The sequence below is a fragment of the Austrofundulus limnaeus genome, unplaced genomic scaffold (assembly GCF_001266775.1).
Source record: "Austrofundulus limnaeus strain Quisiro unplaced genomic scaffold, Austrofundulus_limnaeus-1.0 Scaffold1184, whole genome shotgun sequence".
NCBI lineage: Eukaryota > Metazoa > Chordata > Actinopteri > Cyprinodontiformes > Rivulidae > Austrofundulus > Austrofundulus limnaeus.
In genome coordinates, this window is record NW_013953586.1 from 33941 (window position 1) to 53276 (window position 19336).

Genomic DNA, 19336 nt, shown 5'->3' on the forward strand with positions numbered 1-19336 from the left:
ACTTTGTTGAAACTGAATTAAATATCTTGTTACAAATAATTTAGTACAACCAACTTACCAGTTAGTGCATATTAGAGGATATATTATTATTTATGGGTGCTTGAGAAGAATGAATTTCCTTGGTTTTTTTTTTGTTTGTTTTTTGTTTTTTTTGACTGAGCAGTGTTACCTTTAGTGCTTTGATTGTTTTAATGTTTCAAAATGAAGCACCCCCAGCCCTGCAGTCATGCAAATACAGAAAATAAATAATTCTTAAAACCAAGCTTTAGCCATGCATTTGTGTTTGAAATCAAATTATTTTTTCTTCTTTAAAGGAATATTTTACTTACATTATGGTGCTGTAAAACAGCAGCCCTGTAAAGAAATGTTGCAGGATCGTTTTTTCCTCATTTGTTGTATTTCTCTGTTAATTGTGCACAGTTTGTTGACATGAAGCATTGTTATAAAATTGCTTTAACTGTGTTGCTTGATTCAAGACAATGAAATAATTTTGGCTTTTTTTCCGTCCGTGCTTTGCTTAATGCTTGACACTCAGCATGACTTTAAGTTATTTTTGTTTGTATCCTGCAAAGAACAAAGAAAGTCATGGAAACTGAAAAAAATTGCCTTTTATTATTTGTTTTGCAAACYTAAGCTATGCTATAAAATATCAGAAAAAAATAATAAAATAATCTTTTAGTTAAAAGTGCTTTTGGGGTCATTTAAATTCTGTTTGAAGACAATATCAGAGCTAACAGAGTGAAAAATATAGCTTCCATTTCGAGGACGTTGCATACATTCCCCAACGACAGGTTTGTTTGAACCCAGTGAACAATTTAATCTGATTTATCATTCAGATTTTCACCCAGCTTCTCTATTGATCAGCACTTCAAGCAGGAAATCCATACTGCGRTAGCTGTTCCGCTGTAGCAGCCCCACCAAAAAATGTCTCTGTTGTGAGTTACACCCACTGCTGAATCTGAGGCCTGAGTCATTGTCTTGTTTAATTCAGCTTGATCAGTTTTTTATCCTGTAGAAAACGAGCTAGTTTGCCCTCTGGAGGTCTTCAAATATAAAAAGTCATGTTTCAGAGTCTGTTCAGTCATCTTCTTTACCTTCTGCTCCATGCAGAGTCGCAGGTAGTTTTTGGTTTGTGGGAGAGGAGACCAGACCAAGCTTGTCACTTCTTGTTTAATAAAAACTCTTCAAAGATTTATAGTCATTTAKAATGTTTTATTTGCAGAAAAGGCATTAACACAAGTTACAGAGTTCCTCCACTTGTTCCAGTCCAGGGTTTCTTCCAAGCTGATTTTTCTTACTTAATCTTCAGTTTAAAGGTGTCCTCATCAAACTTTRCCAGTCCAGCAAAGCCTTTGGGTGTTGCCAGGTCATGAGCTGCTGCGCAGTGACCAGCCGTGAATCAACCAAACCTTGATGTTCAGAATCTCACTTACATGTGTGAAAAGGTTTCTGTGTGCTTTTTTTTTAGGAAATAATTATGAGGAAGCAGTTGTGATGTTGTGGCAAAGGAAAAGGAATAATTTCAGTTCAGTCACCGTCAGCTTGGTGYTGGAGGTTTGGACCATATGGCTGGTTAATCCAGCTTAACTTGAACTTTCATCACTGCTTTTTGGAAGCCGGTGCTGGATTAAATAATGTTCTGCTGACAGTAAAATAGGACAAATTTATCATTTGGATCATAATGGAGAATTCATTTGTCACTGTTTAAGCTAATTTATGCACRGTCCTACATCAACCCCATGTATATGGTTTAACAACACAACAAATCCTTCTTTTTTTCTTCTTTATTCTCCTTTTAATGACTCCATAGATTGGATTTTTTGAAGGTCAGGTTTTCATCAGGTCTTTTTCATCTCGTTTGGAAGACCTGCCCTTTTGTGATTATTCCTCAGCCTTGGTAGATGATCACATCAGTCAGAATATCAGGCTTCGTCTAATAGTTTTGTTGCCCTGATTGTATTGTTATGAATATTAAACTGAAATAGGTTTTGTTGCTCTCTTGAGCCCTGAGGCTGTTTTGGTTCCATCACTTAGCTTGTAGCTGAGCCTAATCGCAAGGTTGAGAACTAAAATGTTGAATTTGTTTTGAGCGCGTGTTGCTCGCGGCACGGAATGAGTAATTGAAAAGATTCTCATTCGAGTGTCCGTCTCTTCAGATCTGTATTAAGAAACAAACACATAACATTTTTGTTGACATTGCAATATTTTTAATTTGGAATATGTGGATTTTTTTTATTGATAACTGATTGCAAATACTAATTGAAGTTTGTTTATGTTCTTATTATTCCTCATTGGTCAGAGCAGGATTTTCCATCTTTTATTAAACATATTGTCTTTGCCAACGGCAGTTTGTGAGGCTAAGCATACTAAAATATTTCCAAGACTTTGAAAACAAATCAAAATCAGCAGATAATAATTTGATGTCAGATGCTAAATTTGATGTCACGGCTTGGCTCTGGAACACACTACAGAAAAGTAATCTTCTAAAGCATGCTTTATCAGCGTTTACCACCTAAATCAACTCTACAACAAAGCCTCTGCAAAGCTCAATAGGATGTCAGAAATTCTGAATTTATTGAGCAAATTTGCATATTTTACACCACTGTAAGACCACTTACTGTGATATATATATATGTCTCCAGCAGAATGCATGAGACAAAACTACAGATTTATTAACAGAAAGTTACAGTAAGTCAAACACTGTTTGCAATCTGCTTCAGATTTTATGTTTTTAATGTAAACTTCTTGCTGAATATAGAGTACGTAATTACTGCATCTCACATGTGATCAGTTGAGAAAGTCAGCATGCATTTTTTATAAGTGCAGGTTCTACCAGATATTAAGAGAAATATGGGATTTAATTAGTTGTTCTTTAAAGAGACACAAAGAGAGATTTGTTAGTCCTTCATCAACATTTGAGACAAATTCTCACTGGAAAAGATCACCGCAGGAGCAATAAATCTCTCTTTGTTGTGCTGTTTTATTTGTTATCTATTTGAATTTTACCCAYATGGGTTAAGAAACTTTAAAAGAAGAAGAAATTAGAAAATAAGTTTTGGATTTTATTTTCACTTTGTACCAAAGAAGCAGTCATTTTCTTATAAGCTATAAAATAATGTGGTAAATAAATTATATACTGCTAAAATGCAAATGCGCAAAATGCACAAACGGTCTGATGCAGTGAGATATTAAACAGATACTGTAGCATGTTATTAGGCAGCTTCATTTACTGTTTGCTCATCAATTATTTAAATCCGTTTTCAGCCACAAGTCAAAACAACCGAACATGACAATTTTTTTATTATCTTGCACAAAAGCATTATTAGATTGAAAACAAACCTGCAGTTGTTGTTTTTTTTTTACTGCGGAGCACAAACTGTAACAGCAGTAACCTCAACCACTCATCCTCTTATAGCATTTTCTTCTTATTGATGTAATGGATGTGCACCTGTAGGGTCTTTTCTTTTCTTTTTTTATCTCGCTCGTGTTCCCTCAGGGAAGATGATGGTTGTTGTGCTCCTAATGGCAGCACAACATCCAGAGGCGATGGATCACAGCAGCCTTGGAGCAGCCTTTCAGCCTTATGTTATATGATGCTGGGATTATTGACTCACTGTGTCACCAGTTATTATAAACCCAGATTAATAGACAGTAAGTTTGTGGCTCCAGGCAGATGTGGGGGAGAATGACGCTTTGCTGCATGTTTGAGTTYAATAATAGAGTTGTGACAGCTTATCAGATTTTGATATACAGTAAAGCATCTCCACTTGTCCCTTTAGAGAAATCTTTGAGCTGTTTTTTCTTAGAACGTCAGGACCGTGTCAAATACAAAATCAGATTTCCCCCATGTATTTCAGTGATGTTTTCAAATGACAGTAAAGACGTGTTTTTAAGTGTTCTTTAGCTTGTCAAGATTTCAATATTTTTTCATGTAACTATGTAATAACAGGCATTTATTTTCACTTTGCCGCTACCGTCGGTGTAAAAAGGCTCCTAATGATAGCCCACAGCAGAGATGCACACGGCTGTGGGAGTGCCTGGGACTTGGCTGCGCTTCATGTGTCTGTGCGCGATAATAACAGGAGACACCTGTAAGCACGGAGGTCAGGGGATGAGCTGCCTCCCTGCTGAAATATTCGAGCAATTTATTTCGCAAATGAACTCCGTCCTGTTATGTAACCGGGCCGAGATTTCTGCCTCAAAGGTTAGAAGCTCAAAAGGCTTAACATCATTTAGCTGTGTTAATTTATGCACTGTTTGCGAGTCTGTGAAATTAAACTGAACTAGTGTTTTGAATTCCTCTCACATGCATTGCTTCAGCCTAACCGCTTGAGGGYAAGTAATTGAATTTTGAACACTGGTTATTGTCGTGCCAGTGGGAATTAATTATTTGGCGGCACAGAAAATAGCTATATTTTTAGGGCTTTAGGGTCTGGAATCATTATTTCTTTTCATATTCTCATTTTTTCCTCATTTTAATTTGTCCTATTGCTTTTAAAAATGACCAAAACTAGAGTTTTGATGTGTTCTTTATGCAAAATTCACATCCAGATGAATTAATAAACACATTTCCAGTCAGTTTTTGGGCTGTGTCCAGTTATTAAATATTATTCTTTTACATGTGRTGACATGTTTGCCTCGCTCACTGATGCTGCACATTTAAAGGTGTTATTTGACTGGATTTCAGGTCGGTGTGTTTCTCAGCAACATGTTTGCCGTGCTGCGTGTGGAGCTGACTGCCYGCTTAATTAAAGGTTGTCTGACGGTGGACAAAGATCGTCTACATGCTCTCCAGTATCAGTGGTTCTGCTCGAGTGTTCTCTGAAATAGTGTGTTTCCTCTCCACTTCCTTTCGTGTCCCAAAGGCGTAGTCTGCATCCCTCTGGTGACTGATAACTAGATGTTTCAGTAGCTTTTCAAACTTCTTACCCAACGCTCGGGGGTATTTATAAATTTTCCACATCTTCCCGTTAATAACTGTTCAGCATTTTCCCTCGTGATGCTGCCAAGGCTGTGTTTTTTCCCCTGACAATGCTGAGACGTCTTTTCATACTAAAATTATTATGATAGATTTAAAAACACGCTTTTGCTGAAGCAAAATTATTAGTAGAATGTTTATTTATTTATTTATTTTTTGTAGCACAGCAGTAGCATTTACCTGCTTTCTGACAGACTTTTTTGTGTCCTCCATTTTGCAGGAGGACTTTTATTTTATTTTTCTTATCTTTTTATTATTAATGTTATTTCATGCATGTTCCAGGCATATACTTCAATTCTATACCACAATCAAGTAACTATGTTACTGTCAGTTGAAAATGCTGTGTATATCAAAAAGAGTTTGACTTTGTGACGACACCTTGAAATTTGCCTCTCTCTTAAAGAARCTCCTACCGTTTCTGARGCTCCCACTTCTGCACATCTTCACAGCAATTCTTTGGGGAAGGTGTGCTTTTTGGMGCAGGAGCTGGGATGCAGACTGAGCTCCAGGGTGGAGCTTTGTACAAATAGGCGGTGCTTTGTAGCAGCAAGCCTTTAGGCAGCTCCGTATGGTCGCAGGAGATTCAAGGATTTCTCAAACATTCATGAATGAGTCAAAGCAACAATCTGGGTGTGTTTTTGATGAGGGAATGACATTATAACTTGATATAAAGCTCAAAAAAGTTAATTTTGCATAATATCCCCATTTATATCATTTRCCAAAGACTAGTTTATAAAAGTGTATCTCCATAATTCCTCTCTCATACCTGTTTAACCTAATTATAAACTTTGACCTCTTGCAGCTGAGGTCTTACCAAGCAGAAACTGTTGTTTTGATTTACTGTTCCATCACTTGCTTCACAGTGCAATGACAGGGTATGTCCTGATGAAACCCAGTGCATTCAAAGGGTGGACAAAGCACTGAAAAGTTCAAACAACCTCAATAACAAATCACAGGATCTCCTGATTTTTTTTTCAGCTCATAAGCAGCTGAAACATTTAAGAAAAAGCTGCAGTTGGTTGTGAATGTATCTCACTGCCAGCTGCTTCATCCTCCACCACTCACTCATTARTGATGGCTGTTAAGTAAGGAAGTCTTAGAGCAGCAGAGCCCAAGCCTGCCTGCGGTTTAATCTCCATAATAAGGAGCAAAGAAAAGGTCAGGCCAACAACACCTAAACAGTAACTGACAGGTCAGGAGGATGATGGAGGGTGAGAACAGAGGGAAGGTCAGTAATCCAGATAAATACCAGACAGCTGTGAGGTTGAAACTGTTTAAGTATGCAGACTGGGAGGGAAGAGAGATGATGACGTTGAGGGTGAGTCAACATTTAATGCAACACTGATGGAAAAGGTGATTGGTCAGTGCAGAAATAACAAGTTAAAGTGTGTATATTAAAAAGAAGACGTGTTTATCTGCAGAGAAAATTATTATTTTTTATTTAGCGAAGAGATTTATTTTTATTTGACAATTTCAGATCTGAAAACACAACAAATGTAATAAAAGTAGCTTTCTTTAAAGGAATTCACATCACATAACTTGCTTGATTTGCTGAATATCTGTAAAACTGACCTAGTTATAGTCATTTTGGTGTTTTAAGTGTAAAATTGCAGCCGTATGGATTACATATTAATTAATCTGAAAAGTCATCTATAAATAACATCCATAACATTTGAATATTTAGTGAATTAATGTTAATTTTTCCTCCTGTGCAGATCCATCAGTGCATCACAGGCAGAAGACGGTGGTGACGGACATGTGCTACCCGACAGAGATATCCAGCCTGATGGACTTTGGCACCCCAGACTGCTCGCTGGGCAAAGGTACAATGTTGCTGGAAATTACAACCCGTTGCCTTGGTGACAGCAGGAAGTGCGCATGGTGATTTATCCTGGCAGTTAAAAGGACACTGGGCTGTCAGCTTGACTTGCGAGGTGAACGCTGGAGCAAAGGCCCACGCGGGCGAGAACAATCAGATAACAGCTCTTGGTATCTGGCCACGAGGGCCCTTAGCTTTCACCGCGGGCCCTCGTTTATCTCAGCTGAAAGCCTAATACGTCCTGTCACCCCATTCACTGTGTCATATTGATTATGAGACTTGCACAGAAAAGAAATCTACTTTGCAAATTGCTTCGGAGTTGACTGAAATGCATCCTCTTGAGTCGCATTGTAATGTGCAATTATGGCTTTGCAACAAGATCACTTATCTTCTACAATCACCACCATCAGTCTGAGGAACAGGCTGGAGCAGCTCACGATGATGGGCTCTTTTCATTTTCTCCTTTGCAATAAGTGACCAACATCGTATCACAGAAGATTATCATGTCTATTGATTTACATTTGTTTTGTTGCTTAATCTTAAAGTCTAGTTTTCCTCTCATCATACTGCTGCTATGTGTTAGTAATTCATTTTGTTTCTCCTCTTAAAGCAGAGGCCAAACAAACCTTTTGGTTATTTCCATCCACAATGAGCAGCTGTGACTCCACAAACTCACTTTCCTTCCTCTCCTGCTGCTATCGTTGCTTCAGTCTTCCCTCCTTCACCCCTCACATTTTTCACCTCCTCCTCCTTTAAGCCTTTCTGCACTGCAAGTCCCGGCTTCGAACCTGGGTACAGTGTGTTTGCATTAGCCCCGATGGTGCAGTTTCACCCTGATACCCTGAGACCCTTGGCTCTATCCGGGCCTGGATGTTCAACCTGATTTGACGTCAGCTGCTCATTGATTGGCCCATTGACCGGTGGGGTTACGGCACACAGATGAGAGAAACTTTACGTGAATCCTTTGCTGCGACTTGCGTTGTTCACACAACAAGCCACCAAACATGTTAAAATTAGCTACCATTATCTTGCTGTTTTCTGTCGTCCTGACCTCACGTCTTCATACTGCTGGATGGTCTGGTACAGCTTTGGAAACTTTTCCTTCAAGTTTGGTGTAATTATTGTTGTATTGCAAATAAAACAAAATAAGATTTGCGCGTGTTTAATATTATGATCCTGTCCACATTGAGACAGCTCTCTGCTCAATCCAAACACAGTCGAGGTAGAGTAGTGAGGGRGGGCCAAGCCGGGCCTTACAATGCAAAAAGGCCTTCTCTGTAGGCTGATAAATATATTAATGGTGCTCTGCATCAACACAGCAGCAGTGTGAAGGCAGACTGGCAGGTCAACTGTGTGCTGCAAGTAGAAGAAGCAGCAGAGGGGAGAAAATAATAGTTTTTAGGCTTTAATGTGAACAGAACAAACTAATAAGCAGTGATTCAGAAAGCTGAGCTGAAGAATAAAAATACTGAAGAGATGTGAAGATAAACAGAATACTGTAAATACAACCCAATGTGCTTTAAAAGCCAACCACAGTGTGACTTTGAAATTATAAAGCACTACGTTTGAACTAAAAGGTTTATATTAAAAAAATGCTGCAGACAAGTTACATAAAAATAGGTACCTGAAAAGTTCAGGAGTTGGAACTTTCTAACTCGTATCAACTTGTAGCAAACAGTCCTTCCACTTCACTTCTAGAAAAGCTTTTTTATGGAAATCTGCTTAACAGAAAATACAGTTTTTGTCCAAACAAACTGTAATTATCTACTGCTTACGCTGTCAACTGACATTTAGCACGTAAAAATCTGTCTGTAATTTACAACTGTTTTAGAAATGCGGTTGCATAATTTACAGTAACTTTTTTAAATGTTAATCTCCATTAAATAAAAAGATTTCTAGTTGTATCAGGTTAAGAAATTGCAGTAATGAGCAACACAAGAAAATGTGCACTTTGCGATATCTGGATTAGATTTTAATTCCTGCTATAATAACTGGAGTTGATGTTGCAACATTTTGTCTCATCTCAGATAAGTCAGAAAGAAAAAAAAAGTCTGGCGGTAATCCTGGAGCTGTCTGTGTGATTGACAGATCCATTGACTCATGTGACAAGCATTTGGTTAGATCAGATTTGATCTTGGAGCAAAACTAAAGAGCTAACCTTCTGACAGGCAGGAGAAGTGACATGGCTGCTCTGTTTAAATACAAAAGATTTCATTCAAATTTATCCTATAAGCGTTGTAAAAGTGACGTCTCCACATCAGTATTCTAGTTCTGCTTCTCAAGTGCTTATAAAACCACAAACTCTATTTCAAGTTTTTATCTGGCCAGGCCCTGCAGGCTGAATTTATTTCCTTAAAACTACCTGTCTTTACCTGCCTTAGGCGTGGAGAGGTAAAATGGCACAGCAGTAACCTTATTCGCTCTGTCCACTCACATCCGAGTTCTCGTCTGACACGATCCAGACCGCCTTGAGTCAGCACCGAGCAGTGGAGCCATCAAATTGCCTGCGGGGTTTAAGATAACATGGGAAGTCCAGATTATTAAACACGTCTCAGCGTGGAGAAGTAAGGCAATTTGGTTTTAAAAGCCCGAACTCTCATATCCCTCGTGATCCATTTATCAATACATTCACTCTGCAGTTTGCACACGCAGCATTTACAGCACCGTCATGGTTTGAGGTTTATCTTCTCAGGCCTGAAAAACACACATTTTAGACGCAGGAGGCTTTTAGGAGGTTACTTTTTTTCACTCTGGAGAGAATTATGGCACACGCTGTCCTCTATTWGCTCTTTTAGCCATCAGGTGGAGTGAGAGCTCCACACTTGGTTTGGTACCTCAGGCTCCAGGTGCACTTTGTATTCCCCTCCCCCTTATCCTTCACCGCTGCACTCGGGTTTTAGAAGTAGATGGYAACCGGGAGTGGGCGTGTGTTAAAGTTGTCCTGGCTACCTAAGGGTGTGTCCTGAACAGGTACACACAGAGAGAGAGAGAAAGAGGTGGGGGGGAAGCGGAGAGAGTGACCCATTAAGAGACAAAATAAAAGAAGAGCTGGGAAGGTAGCGCAGAGACTCCCAGGGGACACACTTCCTTGTTACCTGCTTGGGTGGAGCCACAGAGAGCAGAGCTGGGAGCGGCTGGTTTCCTGTGGCATTGAGTAAAGTTTGAATGGTGTGCGCTCTAAGAGGCATATATCTGTGTATGTGTGTGTGTGTGTGTGTGTGTGTGTGTTTTCTTTTTTGTTTTTACTTGATATGAGAGCTCACACCACGTTTGACAGTGGAGTCAAACGGAGCTTGTGCCGAGGAGGACATGAAGTCCGAGAAGGAGGCGGGGAAGGCTGGTGAGTTTCTGACAGAGGGGGTGAAAGAGGCCATTTGTATGAGTCCTCCATTAATAAGTTTCATTGAGGGTGAAGACAGTGTGTGTAGTGCTGTCAGCATAGTGCAACATAAAGTTTTAACCTCCCTAATGTTAGTTATGGCTGGTTAAATCACTGTATTCAGTAAATATATAATCTTAAAAAGTTATAGTGAGCTTTACATTAGGATGGTAATTTAAACTAATTGTTGAGTTCAACGTCCTTAAAACKGATTCGGAAAAGAAAGCCACTGTATGGCAGCAAGTAATAACCGCTATCAATGCTGATGCAACACATTTTGTAACTTATCTGTCTACAAAATACCTACAGYTTCAAAGTTTTTATAGGGATTTTGCTGAAAAGGTTTAAAATATATTTCACAGTTTTTACACTGGTAAAGCACCCCTTGTCACGCTTAATCCTAAGAGCTCTGCAGCCTTTTCATGGCATCCAAAAAAAAAAAAAGCACAACCTGCTCTGTTTTGTCAACTTAATGATAGGGGAGGGCAGGCAGCTTGTGTTTCTTTGTGTTCATGTTTGTCAAGCTAACAAACAGGCAATATGGGGTACAGTTGAATAGTAAAAAGGAAAAAAAAAACCTCACATAGCCTTTTCTAAAGGTGTTTACTTTCGAAAATACAACCCAAATTCAAAAAAAGTTGGGACATTGTGTCAAATGTGACACAATGTCAAAGCCTTCCGTTCGGCTTTACAAATCTCAAAAACCAGTATTTAATTCACAATGAAATGCAGTAAACAGGTTTAAACTAATAAATTGTAGTATTTTTGGATAAAATTAAGTTTATTATTTTAATTGATGTCAGCAGCACATCTCAAAAAATTCCCTTCTACCTTTGACAACTGTCTGTAAACGTCTAGATGAACTCTTTGGAGGGAAGCTTGTCTCGTTCTTTAGTGTAGGATTTTAGCTGTTCAAATTGTCCTTGCTGGATTTCTTTTTTTTTTCATGATGTGTCAAATGTTTTCAGGTGGTGAGAGATATTTAAATGAATTAACTATCAGGCTGGATGATTCAAATATCAAATTTTGATTCATCTGACCACAGAAAGTTTCCTTGTTTGCCTCTATCCATTTTAAGTGAGCTTTTGGCTTTAGATAACAGCTGGTATTTATATGACTTCTGGTTTGCATGAAAGAGCTTCAACCTGCGTTTTTGGATGATGGTCTGAAAACTTAGCTACCACAAAAAATGACATATAACTAAGATGCAAACAATAAGATAAAATTGTCTTTTTTTTTGCAAATGCATTGTAAATCATGCAAAATTAAATGTAGCATATAGTATATTACTCCCTCTTCACACCTTTTTGTATTTTTACTTATTTTTTTATGGATCTGTCTTATGACCACAGTATTAAATTTCCATCAAAAACTATGAGCCGTTACATTTTATAGTGGAGGAGATGATAAACGAAACTGAAATTCATTTTTTATGATTCAGAGGACATGACCAGCTCTTATCATATCTGCCAGGACTGCGCAGGTAAGAGKCTTCAGAAGAAAACCACTCATCAAGTCTGACTCACACATCACTGGGACGCCATTTGCCCATCTGTTATTCAGTGATGTCATCAAAGCTTTGATTGCAGGAAGACTCGCGGGCAGTTTGGCGTTAGTAGTATATGTGGTCGAACATATTCGTTAGGTTTTGTGACCTTGCAGCTTTTTAACAAAAAGCAAGAACGTGCTGGAGTGAATCGAGAAAACAAAAATGTTGGCTGAGTAATTTCATGTTTAATTTTAAAGCCTTTTACTTTAAAAGCTGATTGAGGGAGTAAACCTATTCCATCTCACATACTTATTGTTTTAAGAACTAAATGCTGGCCTGACCTACATGTAGACCTGCTGACTGACATATTCATATGGATGATCTTTTAATCTCCTATCAACATAAATAGACTGATGATGGTTTAATTCAGACATACAGAAGCTTCCCTATAAACTGGAAGAAAATACTCTGTGATTGGGTTAATGAAGATGTAATGGAAAAAACTTTTTGAGAAGCTTTAAGTTTCTGAATTGAATTATTTGTGAAGATGCTCTAATATTAAGATTGTGGCTGACACTGCAGCTGGTGAACTCTGAACCCTGAGGTCATCAGAAGGTAACGAGATTGATCAGAAGCACAGATGGTGCCGTCATGTTCGGCGTCACATTCACAGCTTGGTTTCAAAGTTCTTCTCTGGGGCGCTTAGATGCGTCCTGTGTGGGCACATCTTCAGGGTTTCGTTCCTAGTGAATTGCAGTGATTTTAGTTGTATTCAACACGTATTTGTTGCTGTGCTTTAAATAGTTTATTTTTTCCATAAGGCCTTTGGAAAGTCATAAAGAAGCACAAGCTCTATGTTTTGCTCCTATAAACAGACCTCACATGAATTGTTAGGGATTTGTCTGCCGTAGGAAATCTGGGAGCTCGTGTATCACATTTATTTAGGTTTCAGTTTTCTGTAAACTAAATTTTACCATGTGTGACAGCTGTTTAGTCTCTTCTGCAGATCCAAAGCAGAGAGCAGGCATTGTGCTGTTTTGGTCTTCAATGAACCTGAATCTTCTACTGAGTCACCCTGTAGTCATTCAGAGTTATGTGTGAGTCTTTCTTTTGGGGACTCACAGAATCAGTCTGTCCTTCTCTTTCTGCCTTTTGTTGATGTTAACTTAATGGTCATTTTTGAGTAGTGCGATACGTTTAAGTACTAAATTTTGACCTTAATGGGGAAAAAATGSACTCAAATAAGGATTACATAAATGCCGTCCACACTACTGTGCTTATTTTAAGCACCTATTTGTTCTGCTGAATTGCATCTCAAAACATAAACTGAGAGTTTGGAAAGAAGAGTATTATTTTTTTTCAAACTCTGTCTTTGGTGGATTCTTTTGGACAGCAGCAGTTTGTGCCCACTAAATTTTGTTACTGTAGAAACACTTTTTTTGTTACTAGTTTTTGTATATTGGTTTCTGATTCTGTTGTCTTCAAACCCTGACCATGTGCTGAAATAGTTATTAACTGAGAAGACTATAGACAATAATAACAACACACTTTGAGGAGTACTTCAGCCAAGCTCAGCAGGTTGTTTCTCAATTTAAAAACAACTGTAAACGTGGATGTCCTCATCACATCGTGCCACAGTTTGGGTTTTGCAATGTTTTGTTAGAACACAGAGAAAATGCCTCAGGCCTTGGGGGTAGGGTCTGTGGTCCTCCACAGTCACTGTTAAATATTCTATTGGAGAGATCTTGTATATACATGCATGCTCACAACCGCACACAAACAGATACACGTCTATTTTGTTGCTGTGTTTGGGTTTTCTCTGTTTTTGTGGGTGCACAGACAGATGTCGGGTGTGTTGTCTTGTTTTCTTGGTGTACATTTCACATATTTTTGAATCTCTCCTTCAATCTTTTCCATTATATTTCTCCCTTTTTCTTCTTTTTCTTATTTTCTATAGTATTCAAAAAAGTCACTGATGATGAAGAAACTAATATACAATACTTTGTTTTCTACTGGTGTCTTAAAAAACACAGAGAAAATACATCATCAAAATAACTAGTAAAAAATGTCTGAAGTAGTACAGATGAAGCTCTAAACTAACTCTTATTTGCTTAATCTTAAGATTAGTTCCTAATTTGTCTCTTCATAAAAGAGACAGCCTGATTTTATCTCAGACTTTCAGTGAAACGTCTCCAGAGAGTACACAGACTGAGTTAATGTTGCCTTTTCTGTTTGTTAACTTTTAAAAGCTGCACTGGGATCACACAGATATCATCTGAGGTGCAGTGATGTAGTTTTTGTTTTGCTAACGACATTTCAGAATGCAGCCTAATCAGACAACTGACACAGATTATGTCCCATAAAAGACATTAGTATTCAGATTATTCAGTGCTTATTAAAAACTGAGACATTAACAACACGAGTCCTTTTCATGTTTAGACTTTCCATTTACTGGAACAGATAAAAAAAAATGAAAGTTTTAGAGGAATTTGAAACCTTGACCAACATAAAATGAAGAAACACCTTTTTTTCTCTTTTATAGCTGTATCAATTTACTCAATTTATCTTTTATTTCGTTTTTGTAAATTACGTCCACATTCAGGAAATGATGCCAGTGTCAGTGTGGCTAAATGGAGTTCTTAACAGTATTAAAAACCTAAATAACCTTGTTCATGTTCTTTGTGCTCTTATAGCGGCATATCCCTGGCAGTGTGCCTAATCTGCACATAATAAACCTGTGAATTACAGCTTTCTGCTCCTGATATTCTTTCCCTGACCTCAGATGTAATGCAAACCCTTTGGACAATTAATTAATTGAAGTTACTATGTTTCTAAGAGACWCTAGACATACAGTTATTCAGGATTTTATTCAGTTGACATCTTTTGCTTCATCTTGAACTGAAATGGACACAAAACCCAAGTTTGAATCTGCAGCATTTCAACTGAAGCTCATTAGAGGTAAATAAAATAATCAATAGAAGTTAAAAGCAAAACATTCAGGTTTATTTAAAAAAAAAGATGTGAACATGATTGTTACAACAGTAAACACTTTGGTGCACTGGATGAGGCGAGTTAAAATGAAACCGTTTTCATGACATGCCAGGATTGCTCTCCAGAATGTAGGTGAGCGTGTTTCCTTATCAGCAATAAAACAGAACTAAATGGACTGATTAAAATAAATTAACCTCTGTCAAAATGATTTAGGGAGGAAAGTGTGCAGGAGAAAAGGGAGTTTGCCAGGCAAAATGCGATTTCTTTCTAACAGGAGCAACTGAACAAATATCTTTACAGTGAGGGTTTTTTTTTCTGTGCTCGGTGCCAACTAAACACTTTAAAGTCTATATTTCCTCATTCTGTGAAACAGTTATATAAGTATGAGGATAGAACAACCAAAAACTCTGCCGTAGATAGAGGTGTCAAAGGATCATTACTCAAGTAGAATTTTAAATACTAATGTTTAAAAGACTGTAGGAGCCACGCAACCTCATCCTCAGTCCAAACCTGGGTTCTTGTTTTCACCATGTTAGATGTAACAGCTTTGTTTTTCAGACTGGAACTGCGTGCTCATTGAAGCCCAGCATCATGCTACATTCAGTGTTGCCAAATTTACCAACACATTTTAGCACCCCCTTCTGTTTCTGCGCAAATGTTAGCCAAACAGATCACACACCTCATCTTACAACCTCCTCCTTCCAAAAAAGCATACCTTACTCAGAAACATATGATTGTTTTATGGCAGGGCTTTTTAACATAAAATCAGCTATTGTTCTAGATATCTAAAAATGTGTTTAGACTCAGAACAGCTACATTTTGACTATTGAATGGTAATTTAAGAAATCTGCATTTACATTCTGACTAGTAAGAACAATTTAAAACATCAAAATGCCTTTCAAGATATCTTAAAAAAACTCGTGTTAAAAAAAGATTGTCAGTTGGACTGACCCAACACTGCAGTCCGTTGGATAGCAAATGTAGGTAGGCTAAAGCTAAAATGCCTTTTTGCCAAATGCTACGTAAATCTGTGACATTTTGACTAGAATAATTATTCAAACAGTAATATAATTCTGACAAGTCAGAATATTAGTTTAAGATTTCTGAAATAAAAAGCCATCTAAATGAAATTATGTTTAAGATATATTTTAATCATTTGGAGATCTTAAAAGGACTTGTGTAAAATTTAGTTTTGCTTCATCATTTGCTTTCAGGATATCTGCAATTTAGCACTATATACATTCAAGATATCTTGAATAATGATGTCATTTAAGATGGCTTTAATTGGAATTATGATAGTCATATCTTGAAAGCAAAAAATGACTGAAATGAGACTGAACTGTATTTTTGGCAAGTCAAAATCCCTGTTAAGATGTCTTGAATTGATAAATGTGATGTCATTCACACGGGTCAAAGTATAATTATTAATAGTTTAATTAACTAACATGTTTCATAAACTAATTTTAAAATGCCTGGAATGTAAGGGGATGAAGCTAATTTTGTGTTAAAATGTCCTGCCGTATAGTATGATAGTTTGTCATTTCGTGGTTCGTATAAATTTAAAAAGAGTTAGCTCAATATCTTGCAGGTTCCTTTCATAAACATCTTTTATTTGCATGTTTTTTGTTTTCCGGTACGACAGCACTTATTTGAGTGAAATAATAGATTAATAATAGATCAACTGACCTGATGTTTTCGTCTGCAGACTGTGATGAATTACCATCAGGTGGGTAACTGTCGGCTCTGCCAGATTCAAGAGGCAGGATTGTGCATCATTCAGGCAGATGTGTATTATAAGAGGCTGTATTTATATCCTGAGTGCACAAAAGACCTGCAGAGTTCTTTAAAGTTACAGCGTCCACATTGTTCTGCTCTCTTTTGCATCTTCTTGTAGCCGTGAATTCAGCAGTTTTACAACTCCCCCCACGCTGTACAACCTCTGTTCATTCACTGCACCGCTTCCTGCTGCACCCATGGTACGAATTAACAATGCAGACGCCAAAAATAAACCTGCTGCTCCTTTTTTTAAAGAGCCACTAATCGTTGCATCCCGCCACAGAAAGCCAGCTCCTGACCACCTCTTGGTTTGAGACACAACAAGAAATCAATAACAGAGCGAATGGGTTTGTTTGTTTGTTTGTTTGTTTGTTTGTTTGTTTGTTTGTTTGTTTGTTTGTTTCTCTAACAGCGTTGTCTCTTTTCTGTCAGATATCACTTTATGATTTGTCTTTTTTTCCTCCAGCAGCTTTACTTCGCTTGTAATCTCGGTTTGCATTATAGTTTAGACTCAAACTTTGAGCCCTGATGTTGTTTAAGCAGACTGAGTTCAGATATGAAACGCCAGTTTTATTCTGTTGAACTGAAATCTTTATATGTTAACTTAATTCATGTTAAAGTTAACATCTGTATTGTGTCATTTCAGCACAACAAACTAATGAAACAGCTTTTCTTAAAAATAATATATATTTTTTGTCTAAGATTTATGCACAAAGAACTTTACTAAGCCCTAAAGCATTTGTCACCATTTCCTTTCCATGTCTGGTAGAAATTAGTAAAGTCATAATCAGCTTCATTAAATTCAATAAACAAACAACTAACAAATCCATCGCTTCATTTTAACTACTCATTTTGATGCTCTTAGGGGTTTAGAGGACTTAAGAGTGAGCTTGCTGAGAAGTGAGARAAAGAATTAACTCATTTTTTAAATGACAGACTTGGTGTCCAGGTACTTTTGAATCAAACAAATTCAAAGTGATGTTTTGAGTCGAGGATTTGTTGCGAGCTGTCTTTGTTGGTATTATTTCAGGTATCAGGATTCCAAACACACAACACTTTTTCCTGCAGCTCAAACAGCAAATTATAGGTGTGCACCTAAAATATGCAACAAGGAACAGAAAAAAAATCACATTGCTAAGTTATAAAGAGAAAGAAAAACACAGTCTTGCATATATATTTTTTATCTTGAGTTCCGAGTAATTATTTTAAACATATACAAAAACAATAAATATTAGTAGAAAAAAAGTTTCCTTTCGCAGAAACAAGATGTTTGGATGATTTAGTTATGCATCTCCGAAACGTGTTTCATAGAAAATAAAGCAGTCTGACTCGACTGAATAACTGGACTTGTTTTTCACACTTWCACACGCTGCAGCTGCAAACGACAGTCGTGTTGTTTCTAACTTGATCTGTAGTTTCAAACTTGCTTTAAGTCTGACGACAAACAGATAGAGTGTTCAGAATTTAATCAACTGCTCGGTATTGTAGTTTTTTTCTTAAATGAAGAAGATGAGTGAAARCCTCTCTGTGGCTCCAATATGAGAGTTTTGGGTACCTTATTGTAAAGTGTTACTGAGTTTTGACACAGATATACAGTATATTCTAACTATCAGCACTGTACCTGCAATCCTGCAGGATAAAAGCAGCTTTGTTTTTCTTGGGCAGAAGTAGCTGAGTGTAAAATGCTGCTCTCTGCATTTACACAGATTCTGAATCGTCAGGAAGACAGAAGTGGTAAAGTGGCAGCCATGAACATCTGAGCTCCTCAAGGCAGAGCAGCTGGCTGAGTGCTCTTTATCTTCTTTTGCAGAAAAGGCGTTATTGTTGCTCAGATGTTTGAAACAAAGACTTGTTGTGATAGCCAGCACGTTTCAATGTATTATTTTTTTCAATTGTGTGTAAATAATTAAACAGCTGAACACAATGTTCCACTTCGATAACCAGTAAGCCTCAACTTGACTGGAGTTGAGCTGACAAGCATCTTGGTTGAACCAGTTGGTCATTTAATCAATTAGCTGATCTACTGGGGAAAAAAAACAGTTGTGTATTTCCTGTTTCACTGCAAAGCTCGCTGTCTTGTTACAATTGTCAGTGACGGTTGATTTGACCATGGATGTTTGCCTGCAGACAAGAGATGCAGGTTCTGAACTTGTCCTGCATTTTTTCACATTTATGCATTCTGGAGCTCAGGCTTGAGCTCGAGTTGCCTTTTTATTGGCTTAGCTTTGACAAAATCATGGTTAGTTAAATAACTATTAAAAACATGTAAAGTATGTCGTTTTAGTAGCAAAAGGTCAGTTTCCATGATGTCACGTGAATTCATCTCTCAGAAAATACAAATTTTGGCATTTTACAAATTCTGAATATGGATTGTGACTCTTTTTAAAAAGTAATCTAATAGATAGACAAAAATGACCTAAACAGGTCTATATTAGTTTCTTCATGTCTCTTTGTTTGATATAAAATAAACGACCTAATGAAAATCTTAAAATATAATCTGTGTTTAGTTGCACATGATAACGATATAGATCAATGTTTTCATTTTACCTTGATGTAGCTGAWTTATTAGTCATTTAATCAATATATCAATGTGGATCGATATATTGTTACACCCCTAGTTTTCCAATTCATTTGATTTAAAAATATTTTTATTGTGAAGAAATGGGCTAATGATTTTAGTTGGTATAGATTGAGTCCAGTTTCGCTGCACTATGAATTTGAAAACTTATTTTAGGAGCGAATGAATTTTGCAACAAGAGTTATAAACTTTAAAGTTACCGTCTCTTCCCTTCTCTGTATTCCAGAGAGCAGGAGGCATCTTTAATCATTCATGTGTATAAATAGACCCACTTTAATCTTTCGCAGGGTGCACAGCAGCCTAGTTCAGCTCTTTGACCACCAATC

At 37.3% G+C, this 19336-nt stretch overlaps 1 protein-coding gene across 7 annotated transcripts in view; it reads left to right on the top strand.

The window, feature by feature from the left end:
• The window catches only part of LOC106534478 (kazrin), a 70362-nt gene that overhangs the window by 32783 nt on the left and 18243 nt on the right, over positions 1-19336 (top strand). For 5 of the 7 annotated variants that reach the window (XM_014031128.1, XM_014031127.1, XM_014031132.1 and 2 more), the window contains one exon: positions 6694-6801. In XM_014031128.1, the coding sequence (XP_013886582.1) occupies positions 6694-6801 (108 nt within the window). Of the gene's footprint in view, positions 1-6693; positions 6802-9778; positions 10138-19336 lie in introns of those variants that run through there. The other 2 variants (XM_014031129.1, XM_014031130.1) reach the window with 2 other exon arrangements.